Genomic DNA, 17,660 nt, shown 5'->3' on the forward strand with positions numbered 1-17,660 from the left:
CGCTGGAACGCAGGTGAGCACGGGTGTTGATGAGCAGATGAGGGATGGCTGGCGTAGGTGGAGCGCTAATGTTTTTATCATAGCTCTGTGAGGTCCCGTTGCTAAGTTAGCTTCAATGGCGTCGTTAGCAACAGCATTGTTAAGCTTCGCCAGGCTGGGAATTATTAACCGTGTATTTACATGTCCATGGTTTAATAGTATTGTTGATCTTCTGTCCATCCTTCCAGTCAGGGATTTATTTATTTTGTTTCTATATGCAGTTAAGCCCGATGCTATCACGTTAGCTCCGTAGCTAAAGAGCTTTGCCGATGTATTGTCGTGGAGATAAAAGTCACTGTGAATGTCCATTTTGCGTTCTCGACTCTCATTTTCAAGAGGATATAGTATCCGAGGTGGTTTAAAATACAAATCCGTGATCCACAATAGAAAAAGGAGAGAGTGTGGAATCCAATAAGCCAGCTTGTACCTAAGTTACGGTCAGAGCGAAAAAAGATACGTCCTGCACTGCACTCTAGTCCTTCACTCTCACTTTCCTCATCCACGAATCTTTCATCCTCGCTCAAATTAATGGGGTAATCGTCGCTTTCTCGGTCCGAATCTCTCTCGCTGCATTGTAAACAACGGGGAAATGTGAGGAGTCCTTCCTCCTGTGACGTCACGCTACTTCCGGTACAGGCAAGGCTCTTTTTTTATCAGCGACCAAAAGTTGCGAACTTTATCGTGGTTGTTCTCTACTAAATCCTTTCAGCAAAAATATGTCAATATCGCGAAATGATCAAGTATGACACATAGAATGGATCTGCTATCCCCGTTTAAATAAAAAAAAATCATTTCAGTAGGTCTTTAAAGTTGATGGACTGTGAGAGTGACAACGGGACTTACTGACAAGAAGTCCAGATGCTTCTTTAGGAAATGTTAATACACCTGTAAAAAAAAACAAAAAACATCTTTACATATTCCAGTGTAAAATAAGATGGATCATATACAAATACACTTAGCAATACATGGAAAAAGACATAGTGAAGTGTTGGACTGTTTATTCAGTGCTGGCATACAAATCATAAAGCATACAGATCATAAAGCATGTATACAATGATTGTAAATAAGAATGGATGGTCACGTGGTGCAGGGATGTAAAAGAGCACAGGCCCAACAGGCTCAACAGGCCCAACAGGCGCAGTACTTCATGTCACCGCTAGGTGTCACTAAGGTTCCGTGGAAGAGTCCCAAACCAACATGTCCTGCAGCAGAATTCAGAGTGCTGATCTCTTCTTGGTCGCCGCGGCAGCTTCAGCCTCCGCCTCAGCTCTCGCCACCGCGTCGGCTTGCAATTTCTCCTCCCTCTGCTCCAGGAACACTTTGTACTCGTCTGCTGACAGGCTGGAGAGACAACACAAGGAGGGGAAGAGACAAGCAAGCAAATCAAATTGGATGTTCTCCTGAAGGAAAGGCTATTATGGTGTTGCGCAATTATGGTATTGCACAATTATGGTATTGCACATTTATGGTATTGCACGATTATGGTATTGCAAAAAAATGTTTTGTTTTTTTAATATATCATTGTACATTTTTTGTGCTCATTCCAAAATCAACAAGTGTTTAAATGAAGTCACGTGTGTCCTTGATCGTGTTATTCAGAACTCACAGGTGACCTGGAAAAATTCATCCATCCATTTTGTACCGCTTGTCCCTTTCGGGGTCGCGCTTCTGGAAAAATATGACTCTTAATTTTATTCTTACATTTTTATCTTATTCTATTTTCTGCTGGATCTACTCTCTATTTTATGCTGCAGATGTTACATATACTGGAATATTGTACATGGTCATTGTTATATATTGTATATATCATATAAACATATAATATTTGTGGCTTGTGCAGCCCTTTGAGACACTTGTGATTTAGGGCTATATAAATAAACATTGATTGATTGATTGATTGATTGATTGAATATATCAGTATATATCATATACTGTACATATATTATGTAAATATTACATATATGTTATAATAATAATAGATTTTTTTTGTAAAAAGCACTTTACATTGAGTAAACAACCTCAAAGTGCTACAGTGTCTTAAAAAACAAATTACAATAAAAAGATAATAAAAAATAAAAAAATAAAAAAACTAGAATAGCCGAATAGCTAAAACTAGTATGCGTATATCTAAAAAAAGGCTTTTTAAAAAAGAAGGGTTTTTAGGCCTTTTTTTTTGGTGAAAAATATGACATTTTGTTAGAATAATTATGTATAAGTTATCACACAACTCTTATGCTTAAAGGCCGTTGCTATAGTTATTATCAATTGTGCTGAAGTTGTACTTTTCTATCTGTGCAAAGACACACAACTTGTGGTCTTGCTTTGCGAAGTATTCTCTTGTCAGCAGTTTGAGTTGAGTTGAGTTTATTTGGAACATGCAAGCATACAACATGATACATCACAATGTCTCTGCTTGATTCCTTCTTCTTGTCTTGTGTAATAGAGATAGTTCGGTGTTTGAACCTGACACATTTTGATACTAATAATAACACGCTTGTAACCTTCAACACATGTTGTCTTTAAAAATATACATTTTTAGTATGTTTTTTTTTTTTTTTTTCAAAATAAAAAAATATCAAAATGGCCCACACATGCTTTGACTGCGGCCCCTAGACGGAAAAAGTTTCAAAACCCCCATCGTTACCCTTTCTTTTTACAATTTAAAGAGTGTGAGAAAGTTGATGAGCAAGTACATTACACAACATTTAGGGTTGTACTAACTGACTCCCTCATTACAGACAAAATGGAGGTAGCAAGCAGACTTAACACCTTTTTCACCAGCATAGCCGCAACTCTTGTCAACAAGCTGTCCCACCACTCTGGTCGCTTTGGTGTAGAACACATTAAAGCCTTCTACAGAAAGCTAGGAGTATCCAACAACGATTTCAAATTAGAAATGGTCACAGCTGATGAGGTGCTTAAAAAATTGAGCGCGCTCCACCCAAACAAGGCCACCGGCCTTGACAATATTCCCTCCAGATTCCTCAGGGACTCTGCCTCCATCATTGCCCCGATCATCACGCACATAATAAACCTCTCCATTTCACAAAGCCAAGTACCAAAAGATTTTAAAATAGCAAGAGTAACTTCCCTCTTTAAAAAAGGAAGCAAATTGGAACCTGGCAACTACCGACCTGTTTCTATTCTCAGTTCCATTTCGAAAGTAATGGAAAAAATAGTTTATAAAACAGGTCGATAGTTACCTTGCCACTAATAAACTCATGTACAAATTCCAATCCGGCTTCAGAACTAACCACTCCACTGACACATGCCTTCTCTATCTGAGCGACCACATCAAACATGAGGTGGACGCGGGCAAATACTGCGGCATGGTCATGGTGGACCTTCAGAAGGCCTTTGACACCGTTAACCACGCTATACTGTTGGATAAGCTCAGAGCAATCAGATTTGACAAAACCTCATGGAGCTGGATGCAATCTTACTTGGAGGGGAGGGAGCAGGTGGTAGAGGTGAACTGCACCGTGTCCCCCCCCCCCTCTCAGTAAGCTGTGGAGTCCCCCAAGGCAGTATATTAGGGCCTTTACTGTTCCTAATATACATAAACGACATGTCATCAGCATGCAACTGTGAATTGTTTTTGTTTGCGGATGACTCTGCCCTGCTGGTATCCGGCAAGGACAAGTCACAGGTGGAGAAAATCCTCAGTGCTGAGCTCTGTAGAACTTGCACCTGGCTCGCTGACAACAAGCTATCCATACACTTGGGTAAAACGGAAACCATCCTATTGGGTTTCCACATCAACCTTAAGAAAGTCAATGACTTCACTATAAAAGTGGGTGACATTGTTATCACCAGGAAAGATGAGGTCACCTACCTAGGTTCCATTCTAGAGGCTAATCTTTCCTGTGATAAAATGACAACCAAGGTAATCAAAAAGGTCAACCAACCAACGAGATTTCTCTACAGAATCTCCTCTCTGGTCAACAAAAGCACCATGAAGATTCTGGCGGGAACTCTCATTCAACCCTTTTTCGATTTCGCATGCACCTCCTGGTACCCTAGCACCTCTAAATCCCTCAAATCTAAACTCCAAACATCCCAGAACAAGCTAGTCAGATTACTTCTAGACCTCCACCCCAGATCCCACCTCACTCCTACCCACTTCTCCAAAGTGGGCTGGCTCAAGGTGGAGGACAGAGTAAAACAACTTGCACTGAGCCTAGTCTATAAAACCCGCTACACCTCCCTGATAACGAAGTACATGTCAAACTACTTCCTTAACGTAAATGACCGCCATAACCACAACACCAGGGGGAGCTCCACTAACCACGTTAAACCCAGATTCCGAACTAACAAAGGTCTTAACTCATTCTCTTTCTGTGCCACATCAATGTGGAAAGCTCTCCCAACAGGTGTTAAAGAAAGGGCATCTCTATCCTCCTTCAAAACCGCACTAAAAGAACACCTCCAGGCAACTTCAACCCTAAACTAACACCCTGCCTTCCACATCCTACCTCCCCGGTTTGTAAATAATCAAATGTAAATAATGAAATGTAGATACTTTTTCTTATGCTTTCTGATCTCTCTCTCTCTCTATGTCCACTACCTGCTGTACATATCCTATCAAGATACAAATACAAATATGGTCGACACTACAGTATTTAAATCTATATTTTTTACGGGACGGCGTGGCGGAGGTTGGGAGAGTGGCCGTGCCAGCAACCTGAGGGTTCCTGGTTCGATCCCCAGCTTCTACCAAGCTCGTCACGTCCGTTGTGTGTCCTTGAGCAAGACACTTCACCCTTGCTCCTGATGGCTGGTGGTTAGGGCCTTGCATGGCAGCTCCCGCCATCAGTGTGTGAATGTGTGTGTGAACGGGTAGGTAGAAATGCGCTATACAAGTATAACCCATTTACCATTTACCATTTACAAAACTATTTTAGGGATGTCCGATAATGGCTTTTTTGCCGATATCCGATATTGTCCAACTCTTAATTACCGATACCGATATCAACCGATACCGATATATACAGTCATGGAATTAACACATTATTATGCCTAATTTGGACAACCAGGTATGGTGAAGATAAGGTCCTTTTTAAAAATAATAATAAAATAAAATAAGATAAATAAATTAAAAACATTTTCTTGAATAAAAAAGAAAGTGAAACAATATAAAAACAGTTACATAGAAACTAGTAATGAATGAAAATGAGTAAAATTAACTGTTAAAGGTTAGTACTATTAGTGGACCAGCAGCACGCTTACGGACTGTATCCCTTGCAGACTGTATTGATATATATTGATATATAATGTAGGAACCAGAATATTAATAACAGAAAGAAACAACCCTTTTGTGTGAATGAGTGTAAATGGGGGAGGGAGGTTTTTGGGTTGGTGCACTAATTGTGAGTGTATCTTGTGTTTTTTATGTTGATTTAATAAAAATAAAAAAAAAACCAAAAAAACGATACCGATAATTTTAAAAAAACGATACCGATAATTTCCGATATTACATTTTAAAGCATTTATCGGCCGATAAATTTTATTTTTTCTGTTATTGTTTACAAACTGAGGATTGTTAGAATAATCATGTATATATATTATCACACAAACTTTATGCTTAAGGGCCGTTGCTACCATCCTTCACATGATCCTCCGTCCTTCACATGATCCTCCATATACCGTATTTTTCCGACTATAAGTCGCAGTTTTTTTTCATAGTTTGGCCGGGGGTGCGACTTATACTCCGGAGCGACTTATGTGTGAAATTATTAACACATTACCGCAAAATATCAAATAATATTATTTAGCTCATTCACGTAAGAGAGTAGACCAGTGGTTCTTAACCTGGGTTCGATCGAACCCTAGGGGTTCGGTGAGTCGGCCTCAGGGGTTCGGCGGAGGTCAAGACACACCTGACTCATCGTGTAAATACAAACTTCTCCCTATTGGCGTATTATGGATACGGCAACAGCAGAAGTCACACTGATTTGCAGGTGCGTAATTTGTTGTGAGTTTATGCACTGTGTTGGTTTTGTTCCTTGAGTTAAGTTAAGTTAAAATTAAAGTACCAATGATTGTCACACACACACTAGGTGTGGTGAAATTTGTCCTCTGCATTTGACCCATCCCCTTGGGGAGCATTGGGCAGCAGCGGCGCCGCGCCCGGGAATCATTTTTGGTGATTTAACCCCCAATTCCAACCCTTGATGCTGAGTGCCAAGCAGGGAGGTAATGGCTCCCATTTTTATAGTCTTTGGTATGACTCGGCTGGGATTTGAACTCCAACCTACCGATCTCAGGGCGGACACTCCAACCACTAGGCCACTGAACAAGGTGATGTTCATGCACGGTTCATTTTGTGCACCAGTAAAAAAACATGGTAACACTTTAGTATGGGGAACATATTGACCATTAATTAGTTGCTTACTAACATGCAAATTAGTCATTATTAAGTACTTATTATAACCCTAACCCTCTAACCCTGACCCTCTAACCCTAACCCTAACCAAATAACTCTAAATTAAGTCTTTGTTTCTTAGAATATGTTCCCCGTACTAAAGTTTTACCAAAAACATATAACTTTGTCTTGAATTTGAAAAAAACAACATTTTATTTTTCACTAAAGAAGGGTTCGGTGAATGTGCATATGAAACTGGTGGGGTTCGGTACCTCCAACAAGGTTAAGAACCACTGGACTAGACGTATAAGATTTCATGGGATTTAGCGATTAGGAGTGACAGATTGTTTGGTAAACGTATAGCATGTTCTATATCAGGGGTCACCAACCTTTTCGAAACCAAGAGCTACTTCTTGGGTACTGATTAATGCGAAGGGCTACCAGTTTGATACACACTTAAATAAATTGCCAGAAATAGCCAATTTGCTCAATTTACCTTTAACTCTGTTATTATTAATAATTAATGATATTTATCTTTGTGGAAACACTGATCATCTTAATGATTTCTCACAATAAATATATATAGAAGCAGATAAATATCAATATGCAACACTTTATTTTTATATTTTCTCTACGTGCACATTTTTCAAATTGAACATTTTCAAATGATCACTTTTAAGACAGTCTTGTGAAATCACAATATCCCATTTTAACTAGCTAGCCACTAACATTTTTGAACAAATCATGAATTACTTTGCACAATGTTTGTACAAATAATAACTCATGTAAAATACAAAAGTAAACTCTCAAATTTTTAAATAAATCATGTCACACTTTGAACTGGACACTAAATCTGTTATCTGTTTCTTTGTCAGTTAGTGAAGACCAAGTCTTTAAAATATTTTCTTGGATTTTTAAATTTTTTTTGAGTTTTGTCTCTCTTAGAATTAAAAATGTCGAGCAAAGCGAGACCAGCTTGCTAGTAAATAAATAACATTTAAAAAAATAGAGGCAGCTCACTGGTAAGTGCTTGTCAACTGTTTTGCTTTTTTCACTGTGCTTATCCCACACTTGAAGGGATGTACCAATGCTGAATGTGGCTTCTGGATTTCACTCAAAAGACCAGACCGTAGTTACTTTTTTCTTTTTATTTTCCTTTAGTTTGCAACAGTTTTTCTAATGAAGAAACAGCTTCTTTTTTCTTCTTTAGTCTTTTTAGCAGTCTTTAGCGGTGTTACTAGACTTTAGTAGACTTTAGTTTCTTTAGCTGTCATTAGCTGTCTTTAGCTTCTTTAGTAGGTGAAAAACCTTTAAGGACAAAACACCACAAGATTAACATGCTGTAAAAAATCAATCAATTATCAATCCCATAATTTACAATTATTAATTAGGCTATCAAACACTTAACAATTGCAAGAAAATGGATTAATATTTTCCCTTTAAGTTAATTCAGATTTTAAATAAATTGTTTCAACATAAATGCACCAAGATACATATAAAATACATTTAACACCAGAAACACACCAGCAGAAAACCCAATATGCAAATACATAAATACCTAACCAATTAACCACCTATTTTAGATACATATTTAAAATCCATATCCAATATAAATGTATTATTAATTTAGCAATGAAACACTCAATCTTAAACGCTGTCTACTGGTAGAAAAATACCCCTTTTCTATGCCCTCACTAGCAGCCAATGATCCAACACAGTTAAATCCAACACTTTAAGTTGAGCGACTTCACCCTCCTGATGAAGCAAACTGCTCCAACATTTATCAAACTAAGCAAAGAATCACAACACTTCCTTACTAAACAACAGTTACACAAAACACCGTGTGTATTTAGCCTCCAGACTAAGCACGCTACATGCACCCCCCATCTCACCAGCGCAACAAGTGCGCCACACCCACAAAGAGAAATAAAGTGCAATCTTACCGGCTGTCCGTTCAGCTTTTGGTTTTGGTACACTTTTGGCACAACTCTGTGTTATCTGTAATGAACCAAACCTTTCTCCACTCTGCGCTGGCGTCTTTTGTACTCCTTGATTTGACACAGCTGTCTAATTACCAGGCTCGCGCACCAGCAGACGAGACGGGAGCGCGCTGCGTTATACCTGCGCGTGAACGTAAACTGATAATAATGCCGAATTATATACATTTCCTGGGGTTGCCTAGGTGAATAGGGATGTGGATGTGCTCTAAAATAAAATATAATTTTATTAAGTGGGGTTTGGCTGGTTGCCAAGCAGCCGCAGTTACGCGCTCGCGCATCAGCTGACGAGACAGCTGTTTGCCGCTACAGTGCTGCTATTTGAGCTATTTTTAGAACAGGCCAGCGGGCTACCCATCTGGTCCTTACGGGCTACCTGGTGCCCGCAGGCACCGCGTTGGTGACCCCTGTTCTATATGTTATAGTTATTTGAATGACTCTTACCATAATATGTTACGTTAACATACCAGGCACGTTCTCAGTTGGTTATTTATGCCTCATATAACGTACACTTATTCAGCCTGTTGTTCACTATTCTTCATTTATTTTAAATTATTTTTCAAATGTCTATTCTTGGTGTTGGGTTTTATCAAATAAATGTCCTCAAAAAATGCACCTTATACTCCAGTGCGACTTATATATGTTTTTTTCCTTCTTTATTATGCATTTTCGGCAGGTGCGACTTATACTCCGAAAAATACGGTAGTTATTATTTGTAAAGCTGGCAGTCCAAAAGATTGCCAGCCGTTTTTATCAGTGTTGTGTCCAGACTCGGCCTGCTGACTGCCAAGGACGAACATCGGGTACTGGGACGCAGACAAAGCAGAGACTGGGCGATAGCACCAGTGTTAACATATTTGCATTTTTTGTATAATCCTATATTGTGTCTAACTGGAGTTGTCGAGATTACCCCCCCCCCCCCCCACCTCCCCTCAGCGACAGCTTCAGTGATGTAACAGGGACCTTCCAAATAAATAGAGGAAGCACGTCGGGCTGGACCTTTAGAACGTAGTTTGGATCTGTAACTAGAATACAGCCCAAAACACATGTCTCCTTCAGCTAAATTGAACTCTGTCTCTGCATGATTCCTTGCTTCTTGTCTGATTATTAGATGTCATCAGTGTTTGAACCTGACAGGATTTAAACCAGAGGCAATAATAAGAAATAATTGCAATTGTTACACTGCCATCCTGTGGTTTTTTTCTGATGAGAATTGCATTCAAACATTGACCCATTCAATGATATTGAAAATTAGAAGTATCCGCATTGGTATGACCAACACCGCCCCTGTAACTACCGTATTTTCCGGACTATAAGGCGCACTTAAAATCCTTTCATTTTCTCAAAAAATCGACAGTGCGCCTTATAAACCGGTGCGCCAAATGTACGGAGTAATTCTGGTTGTGCTTACCGACCTCGGAGATATTTTATTTGGCACATGTTGTAATGATAAGTGTGACCAGCAGATGGCAGTCACACATAAGAGATAGGTGTAGAATGCAATATGACTCAAGTAAACAACACCAAAACTTGAAATGTTCCATTGGAAATAAAGAACATTACACACGGCGCTCGAAAATCTGTCAAAATGTTTTAGTATGACTTTAAAGCCGCTCCGCTCGATGGATTGTCGGCCCATTACGGCTACCGTAGTCAGAGATACAAGTATTACTATGGTGTGTGTATAAGGACCGCAAAATGGCACCCATTAGCAGACATATTATCTGTTGTTTTGTTTCACAATTTTATGCAAAAGCAACTTTTCTTACCTTCTGGTACCTGCTGATCTGTATTTGGGATCTGCATAAGTCCTGAAAATGTGCGCAGGTCCGCCACTGTAGTCGATAAGCTTCTTCTTTTTCACTATCATCTTTATTCATCATCATTGTTGCCATTTCCAATATAAAGTAGTGTAAAGTTCTTACTTATATCTGTCAGTAAACTCGCCATGAAAGCACTAAAACATACCGGTATAGTGAGTTTACATTATTCACCCAAGGAACTTTAGTTATTAGAGAGTTCCGGTCGGACGTTTTTTCGCGGGACACATTTGAAGTGAAGCGTGTGAAGTGGATTATATTTATATAGCGCTTTTCTCTAGTGACTCAAAGCGCTTTCACATAGTGAAACCCAATATCTAAGTTATGTTTAAACCAGTGTGGGTGGCACTGGGAGCAGGTGGGTGAAGTGTCTTGCCCAAAGACACAACGGAAGTGACTAGGATGGCGGAAGCAGGGATCGAACCTGGAACCCTCAAGTTGCTGGCACGGCCGATCTACCAACCGAGCAATACCGCCCCATTTGCGGCGTTGTTGTTGCACTAGGATGAGGAGATGCTGCTCCGTTATTGATTGAAGTAAAGTCTGAATGTCATTAAAACAGTTAGCGCCATCTTTTGACGCGTCCTCCACTCCCGTGGAGGACGCTACACCGCTACAACAAAGATGACGGGGAGAAGACGCTGTCGAAGTGGAGGCACGTAAATAAGGCCGCCCACAAAACGGCGCATCCTGAAGAGACGGTCAGAAATTGACTTGAAGATGATGTGTAAAACATCATCTATGCAACATTTTGAGCAAAGAACCACCATCACATGTTATGTAGACCACAAGGAAGTCTTTTACATTTAGAAAAAAATGCGCCTTATATATGAAAAAAGTTCGAAAATAGACCATTCATCAGCAGTGTGCCCTATGGTACGCAAAATATGGTACTTGATATTGTATCAATACCCAAATGTGTAGTATTGCCTAAAACTACTGTAAAGTATCCAAACAACCGAATAATGAATGATTATGTACAGATAGAAACATGTTTTAACAGAAAGTAAGCAGCTATTACAGTCAAATTGCAAGTAGATTAGTAATAGTTTTGAGAAAATAATACCACGGGAAAATGACACAATATGTCGCTCATACGTCAGCAGCCAAATTATTACCTTTGTAGCCTGTTTTGAAATGGTTCTATGAGCATGAACATGCCAAACATTACACTGTGATATACTGTACATTGTTATTGCAAGAGGCTGCAATATATCGGGGTATAGATTTTAGGCCACATAGAACCAATCATTCAATAGTGGCAAGAGCAAACTGCTCAGGACTCGGCAACTATAAGAGATTCTGCAATTAAAACAAAAAGCAGAGTTAATTGGAGCATTTACTGTAATTTTCAGAGAAGCTTAAATCTTCATGTTTTTATGACAATTGGCCTATTGGGTGGACTCGTAATTATTTCCAATCATCTTCATTTTACTGGGAATGAAATAGTTCTACAGCAGCGCAAATTAGACACTAACACATTATTCTTCCTGAGTTGACCTCAAAGATCTAAAACTTTGACCGAAAGACTTCTTCCTCTCAAATATTGTTGACAAATCTGTCTAAATCTGTGTTAGTGAGCATTTCTTCTTCGCCAAGACAATCCATCCCACCTCACAGGTGTGGCATATCAGGATGCAGATTAAACAGCATGATTATTGCACAGGTGTGCCTTAGGCTGCCCACAAAAAAAGGCCACTCTGAAATGTGCAGTTTTATCACACAGCACAATGCCACAGATGTCGCAAATTTTGAGGGAGCGTGCAGTTGGGCATGCTGACTGTAGGAATGTCTACCAGAGCTGTTGCGAGTCAATTGAAAGTTTTTTTTTTTTACCATAAGCAGTCTCCAAAGGTGTTTCCGAGAATTTGGCAGTACATCCAACCGGCCTCACAACCACAGTCTATTTGTAACCACACCAGCCCAGGACATCCGATCGTCTGAGACCAGCCTGGACCCCAGGAAGAATAGTCTCCACTGCGGTGTAGACTAATGGGGATCCTTAATAAACTAAACTAAACTAAACCAGCCACCCGGACAGCTGCTGCAACAATTGGTTGGCACAACCAAAGAATGTCTGCACAAACTGTGAGAAACCGTCTCAGGGGAGCTCGTCCGCATGCTTGTCGTCCTCATGGGGGTCTCGACCTGACTGCAGTTTGTCATCGTAACCGACATGAGTGGGCAAATGCTCACATTCGATGGCGTCTGACACATTGGAGAGGTGTTCTCTTCACGGATGAATCTCGGTTTTCACTGTTCAGGGCAGATGGCAGACAACGTGTGGGAGAGCGGTTTGCTGATGTCAACGTTGTGAATGGAGTGGCCCATGGTGGGGGCGGGGTTACGGTAGCGTATGTTATGGACAACAAACGCAGGTGTATTTTATTGATGGCACTTTGAAAGCACAGAGATACCGTGACGAGATCCTGAGGCCCTTTGTTGTGCCACTTACCCGAGAGCATCACCTCATGTTGCAGCATGACAATGCACGGCCCCATGTTGCAAGGATCTGTACACAATTCCTGGAAGTCCTCAATCAACAACCTGGTCAACTCTATGCCAAGGAGATGTGTTGCACTGCTTCAGGTAAATGGTGGTCACACCAGATACTGACTGACCCCCAAGACCCCAATAAAGCAAAACTGCACATTTCAGACTGACCTTTTATTGTGGACAGCCTAAGGCACACCTGTGCAATAATGAGGCACACCTGTGCAATAATCATGCTGTTTAATCTGCATCTTGATATGTCACACCTTTGGGTGGGATGGATTATCTTGGCAAAGAAGAAATGCTCACTAACACAGATTTAGACACATTTGTGAACAATGTTTGAGAGGAATAGGTATTTTGTGGATATGGTAAAAGTTTTACATCTTTGAGTAAATGGGAGAAAAAACAAAAGTGTTGCATTTATATATTTTTTTCATGATATTTATTCCTTACTTCAAGGCCTACTGAAAGCCACTACTACCGACCACGCAGTCTGATAGTTTATATATCAATGATGAAATCTTAACATTGCAACACATGCCAATACGGCCGGGTTAACTTATAAAGTGCAATTTTAAATTTTTCGCTAAACTTCCGGTTGAAAACGTCTATGTATGATGACGTATGCGCGTGACGTCATTAGTTAAACGGAAGTATTCGGACACCATTGAATCCAATACAAAAAGCTCTGTTTTCATCTCAAAATTCCACAGTATTCTGGACATCTGTGTTGGTGAATCTTTTGCAATTGGTTTAATGAACAATGGAGACTGCAAAGAAGAAAGTTGTAGGTGGGATCGGTGTATTAGCGGCTGGCTGCAGCAACACAACCAGGAGGACTTTGAGATGGATAGCAGACACGCTATCCGGCGCTAGCCGCTGACCGCACGGATGATCGGGTGAAGTGCTTCGTCCTTCCGTCGATCGCTGGAACGCAGGTGAGCACGGGTGTTGATGAGCAGATGAGGGCTGGCTGGCGTAGGTGGAGCGCTAATGTTTTTAGCATAGCTCTGTGAGGTCCCGTTGCTAAGTTAGCTTCAATGGCGTCGTTAGCAACAGCATTGTTAAGCTTCGCCAAGCTGGAAAGCATTAACCGTGTAGTTACATGTCCATGGTTTAATAGTATTGTTGATTTTCTGTCTATCCTTCCAGTCAGGGGTTTATTTCTTTTGTTTCTATCTGCATTTAAGCACGATGCTATCACGTTAGCTCCGTAGCTAAAGTGCTTCGCCGATGTATTGTCGTGGAGATAAAAGTCACTGTGAATGTCCATTTCGCGTGCTCGACTCTCATTTTCAAGAGGATATAGTATCCGAGGTGGTTTAAAATACAAATCTGTGATTCACAATAGAAAAAGGAGAGAGTGTGGAATCCAATGAGCCAGCCTGTACCTAAGTTACGGTCAGAGCGAAAAAAGATGCGTCCTGCACTGCACTCTAGTCCTTCACTCTCACGTTCTTCATCCACGAATATTTCATCCTGTCTCAAATTAATGGGGTAATCGTCGCTTTCTCGGTCCGAATCGCTCTCGCTGCTGGTGCAAACAATGGGAAAATGTGAGGCGCCTTTCAACCTGTGACGTCACGCTACTTCCGGTACAGGCAAGGCTTTTTTTTTTATCAGCGAACAAAAGTTGCGAACTTTATCGTCGTTCTCTACTAAATCCTTTCAGCAAAAATATGGCAATATCGCGAAATGATCAAGTATGACACATAGAATGGATTTGCTATCCCCGTTTAAATAAAAAAATGTAATTTCAGTAGGCCTTTAAGAGGTGGCCAAAGTGAGGCCCGGGGGCTGTTTGCTGTCCGCAGTTTTATTTTTTATTGGCCGGCGTTATAGTCCACAGATGAAAATGAATACTGTACAACACACATTGGAGCATTTCGCAGACAAGATAAATCGCCAAAATTACACCCCCGCCAGGTAGCATCCATGAAATAGGCACCTTTTGGCCAGGATACTGTGGACAATGCATACATTTTTGATAAACTTTGATACAACATTGTATTGTGTGATCATGCTTTTTGATACTTTTCCACTCTGGAGATGTTTGTGCGGCCGGTATACTTATATTACCGTATTTCCTTGAATTGGCGCAGGGAATATAGTATTCGCACGTCTAGAATTACTGCCGGGTCAAACTCGTTTCTCAAAATAATTAACGCATGCTTGGCCTTATCGCCGGTTCATTATTAACGCCGGATCAAATTCGTTTCGCAAAATATTAAATGTATTATCGCATGTCTAAAATTTTCGCCGGGTCGAACTCGTTTCGCAAAATATTTAGCATATGTCTAGAACTTCCGCCGGGTCAAATTCGTTACGTCACAAGTGACGCTTTACCTGTCCTCATTTTCAAAATGGAGGAAGCTGCTTTCAGTAGTTTGCAATCGCACAAAGGAAAAAAGATAAAGAGCTATTCAGTAGGATTTAAGGTCCAAGCTATTGAATACCGGTACAGTATGCTAAAAAGAACAGTAAGCAGCTATGTTTTATTAATATACCGTAGCTGTGTGTGTCAAATACTGTATAAGTCATTAAATGACTCCCGCCTCCTGGTGGTAGAGGGCGCTAGTGATCCTTCTTGCGACTTCCGGTACTGCAGAAGAAGTGACAACACGCAGCAAGAGATTATTTTTTTTAACAAGGAGGATTACATACCGGTATCTAAAATAAAACAGTTTTCTAAACTGGACTTTCAATGGAAGCAGGAGGTAATAATTAAAGGAATATCTCCATCGAGACAGAGAGACTTTTAAAACTGAAGAAAGAAAATAATGAAGACTTCTATAAACAAGTTATCGATGCTTTTGGTCAGAAGGAGCTGCAAATGGACTCCATTTATAAGTACAGGTAAGACCATAATAACGTTTTTTTTTTATTAAATGTGCTTTTCATGATGGTATGCTTACATCACACTCAAAGCGCACGCCTAAATTTACCGCATTCCTTTTGGTAAACGCCGGAGTGAGAAGAGGTTTTAAAATAATTACTGCATGCACGGCCATCCCGCCGGCTTCCGGTAAACGCCGGAGTGACAGGAGGTTTTAAATTAATTAGCGCCCCTGCGGCTATTCAAGGAAATACGGTATCTGTTGTTGATCTCCATATTTGGTCTTGGAGCGTCCAGTGTCTTGCACAAACATGATGAATCACTCCTCAAAAGAGAGGTTTGAGCCAGTTCTATTCTGTGAAGGACACAGTCCCTCTTCTTATCAGCAGGTCCATCCCTCTCTGTAAGGCTGCCTTCTCACTCATTTTAGACCTCTCTGGGCCATGCTATGGTTGCGTTGTAAGGGCTGGTCTCCTAAAGCTTTAGTAAAACTTGGTCAAGCACTATTTTGTCTAGTTTACTCAACATATCCATCCATCCATCCATCCATTTTCTTCCGCTTATCCGAGGTGGGGTCGTGGGAACAGCAACCTAAGCAGAGAAGCCCAGACTTCCCTCTCCTCAGCCACTTCGTCCAGCTCTTCCCCGGGGGATCCCGAGGCGTTCCCAGGCCAGCCGGGAGACATAGTCTTCCCAACGTGTCCTGGGGCTACCCCTTGGCCTTCTGCCGGTCGGACGTGCCCCAAACACCTCCCTAGGGAGGCGTTCGGGTGGCATCCTGAGCAGATACCCGAACCACCTCATCTGGATCCTCTCCATGTGGAGGAGCAGCGGCTTTACTCTGAGTTCCTCCCGGATGACAGAGCTTCTCACCCTATCTCTAAGGGAGAGACCCGCCACCCGGCGGAGGAAACTCATTTCGGCCGCTTGTACCCGTGATCTTGTCCTTTCGGTCATAACCCAAAGCTCATGACCATAGGTGAGGATGGGAACGTAGATCGACCGGTAAATTGAGAGCTTTGCCTTCCGGCTCAGCTCCTTCTTCACCACAACGGATCGATACAGCGTCCGCATTACTGAAGACGCCGCACCGATCCGCCTGTCGATCTCACCATCCACTCTTCCCTCACTCGTGAACAAGACTCCAAGGTACTTGAACCCCTCCACTTGGGGCAGGGTCTCCTCCCCAACTTGGAGATGGCACTCCACCCTTTCCCGGGCGAGAACCATGGACTCGGACTTGGAGGTGCTGATTCTCATCCCAGTCGCTTCACACTCAGCTGCGAACCGATCCAGTGAGAGCTGAAGATCCTGGCCAGATGAAGCCATCATGACCACATCGTCTGCAAAAGGCAGAGACCTAATCCTGCAGCCACCAAACCGGATCCCCTCAACGCCCTGACTGCGCCTAGAAATTCTGTCCATAAAAGTTATGAACAGAATGGGTGACAAAGGGCAGCCTTGGCGGAGTCCAACCCTCACTGGAAACTGGTCCGGCTTACTGCCGGCAATGCGGACCAAGCTCTGACACGGATCATACAGGGAGCGGACCGCTACTCAACATATATGTCATCCAAAAGAACTTGGGAGTGACCACTGTGTTTTATTCCCTGAGAGGAGGACTGGTCACGCAACAATACACATGCAACATTTGATAGGTCTTTTTATTCTGTCAAAAGGCCTAAAGAAGATGTAGTAAACTAATAGTGAGGAATATCTCTGAACTTTTCTGACCTCTTGTGGCCATGTTGACGCATGACAGCTCAGGTCATGCTGCATCAATCTTAGAGCTGCTAAAGGTAACGAGGAGAACGACTTACTCTTTCACGATCTTGATGCCCAGGGTCTTGGCCGACCCGATGATGCTCTTGACCACGTTCTCCATGGAGGTGTTCCTTATTTTGAAGCACTCGTCCTCGGCTTTGACCTGGGCGATTTCATACACCGCTCGCAGCGTCACCATCCCTGCAGTCTCGTGGCCTTCCAGAACATTAAAAGACGGTTGGTGGGGTTACAAGTCAACAATGGCATGAAGTAGCCTAAGTATTCCTTAAAAACAAGGCAAAGGTCTAATTTCTTAACTAGTATATTTCATATGTTTGGCCACT

At 41.5% G+C, this 17,660-nt stretch overlaps 1 protein-coding gene across 1 annotated transcript in view; it reads right to left on the reverse strand.

Moving 5' to 3' along the window:
- Positions 1-1,027: 1,027 nt before the first annotated feature.
- The window catches only part of mrpl11 (mitochondrial ribosomal protein L11), a 243,340-nt gene continuing 226,707 nt past the window's right edge, over positions 1,028-17,660 (reverse strand). Inside the window, exons 5-6 of the mRNA XM_062044285.1 lie at positions 17,373-17,532; positions 1,028-1,380 (exon numbers count right to left, since the gene is read on the reverse strand). Of these exons, the coding sequence (XP_061900269.1) occupies positions 1,254-1,380; positions 17,373-17,532 (287 nt within the window). The 3' untranslated portion in view covers positions 1,028-1,253. The remainder of the gene's footprint in view (positions 1,381-17,372; positions 17,533-17,660) is intronic.

The sequence above is a fragment of the Entelurus aequoreus genome, linkage group LG04, assembly GCF_033978785.1.
Source record: "Entelurus aequoreus isolate RoL-2023_Sb linkage group LG04, RoL_Eaeq_v1.1, whole genome shotgun sequence".
Classification (NCBI taxonomy): domain Eukaryota; kingdom Metazoa; phylum Chordata; class Actinopteri; order Syngnathiformes; family Syngnathidae; genus Entelurus; species Entelurus aequoreus.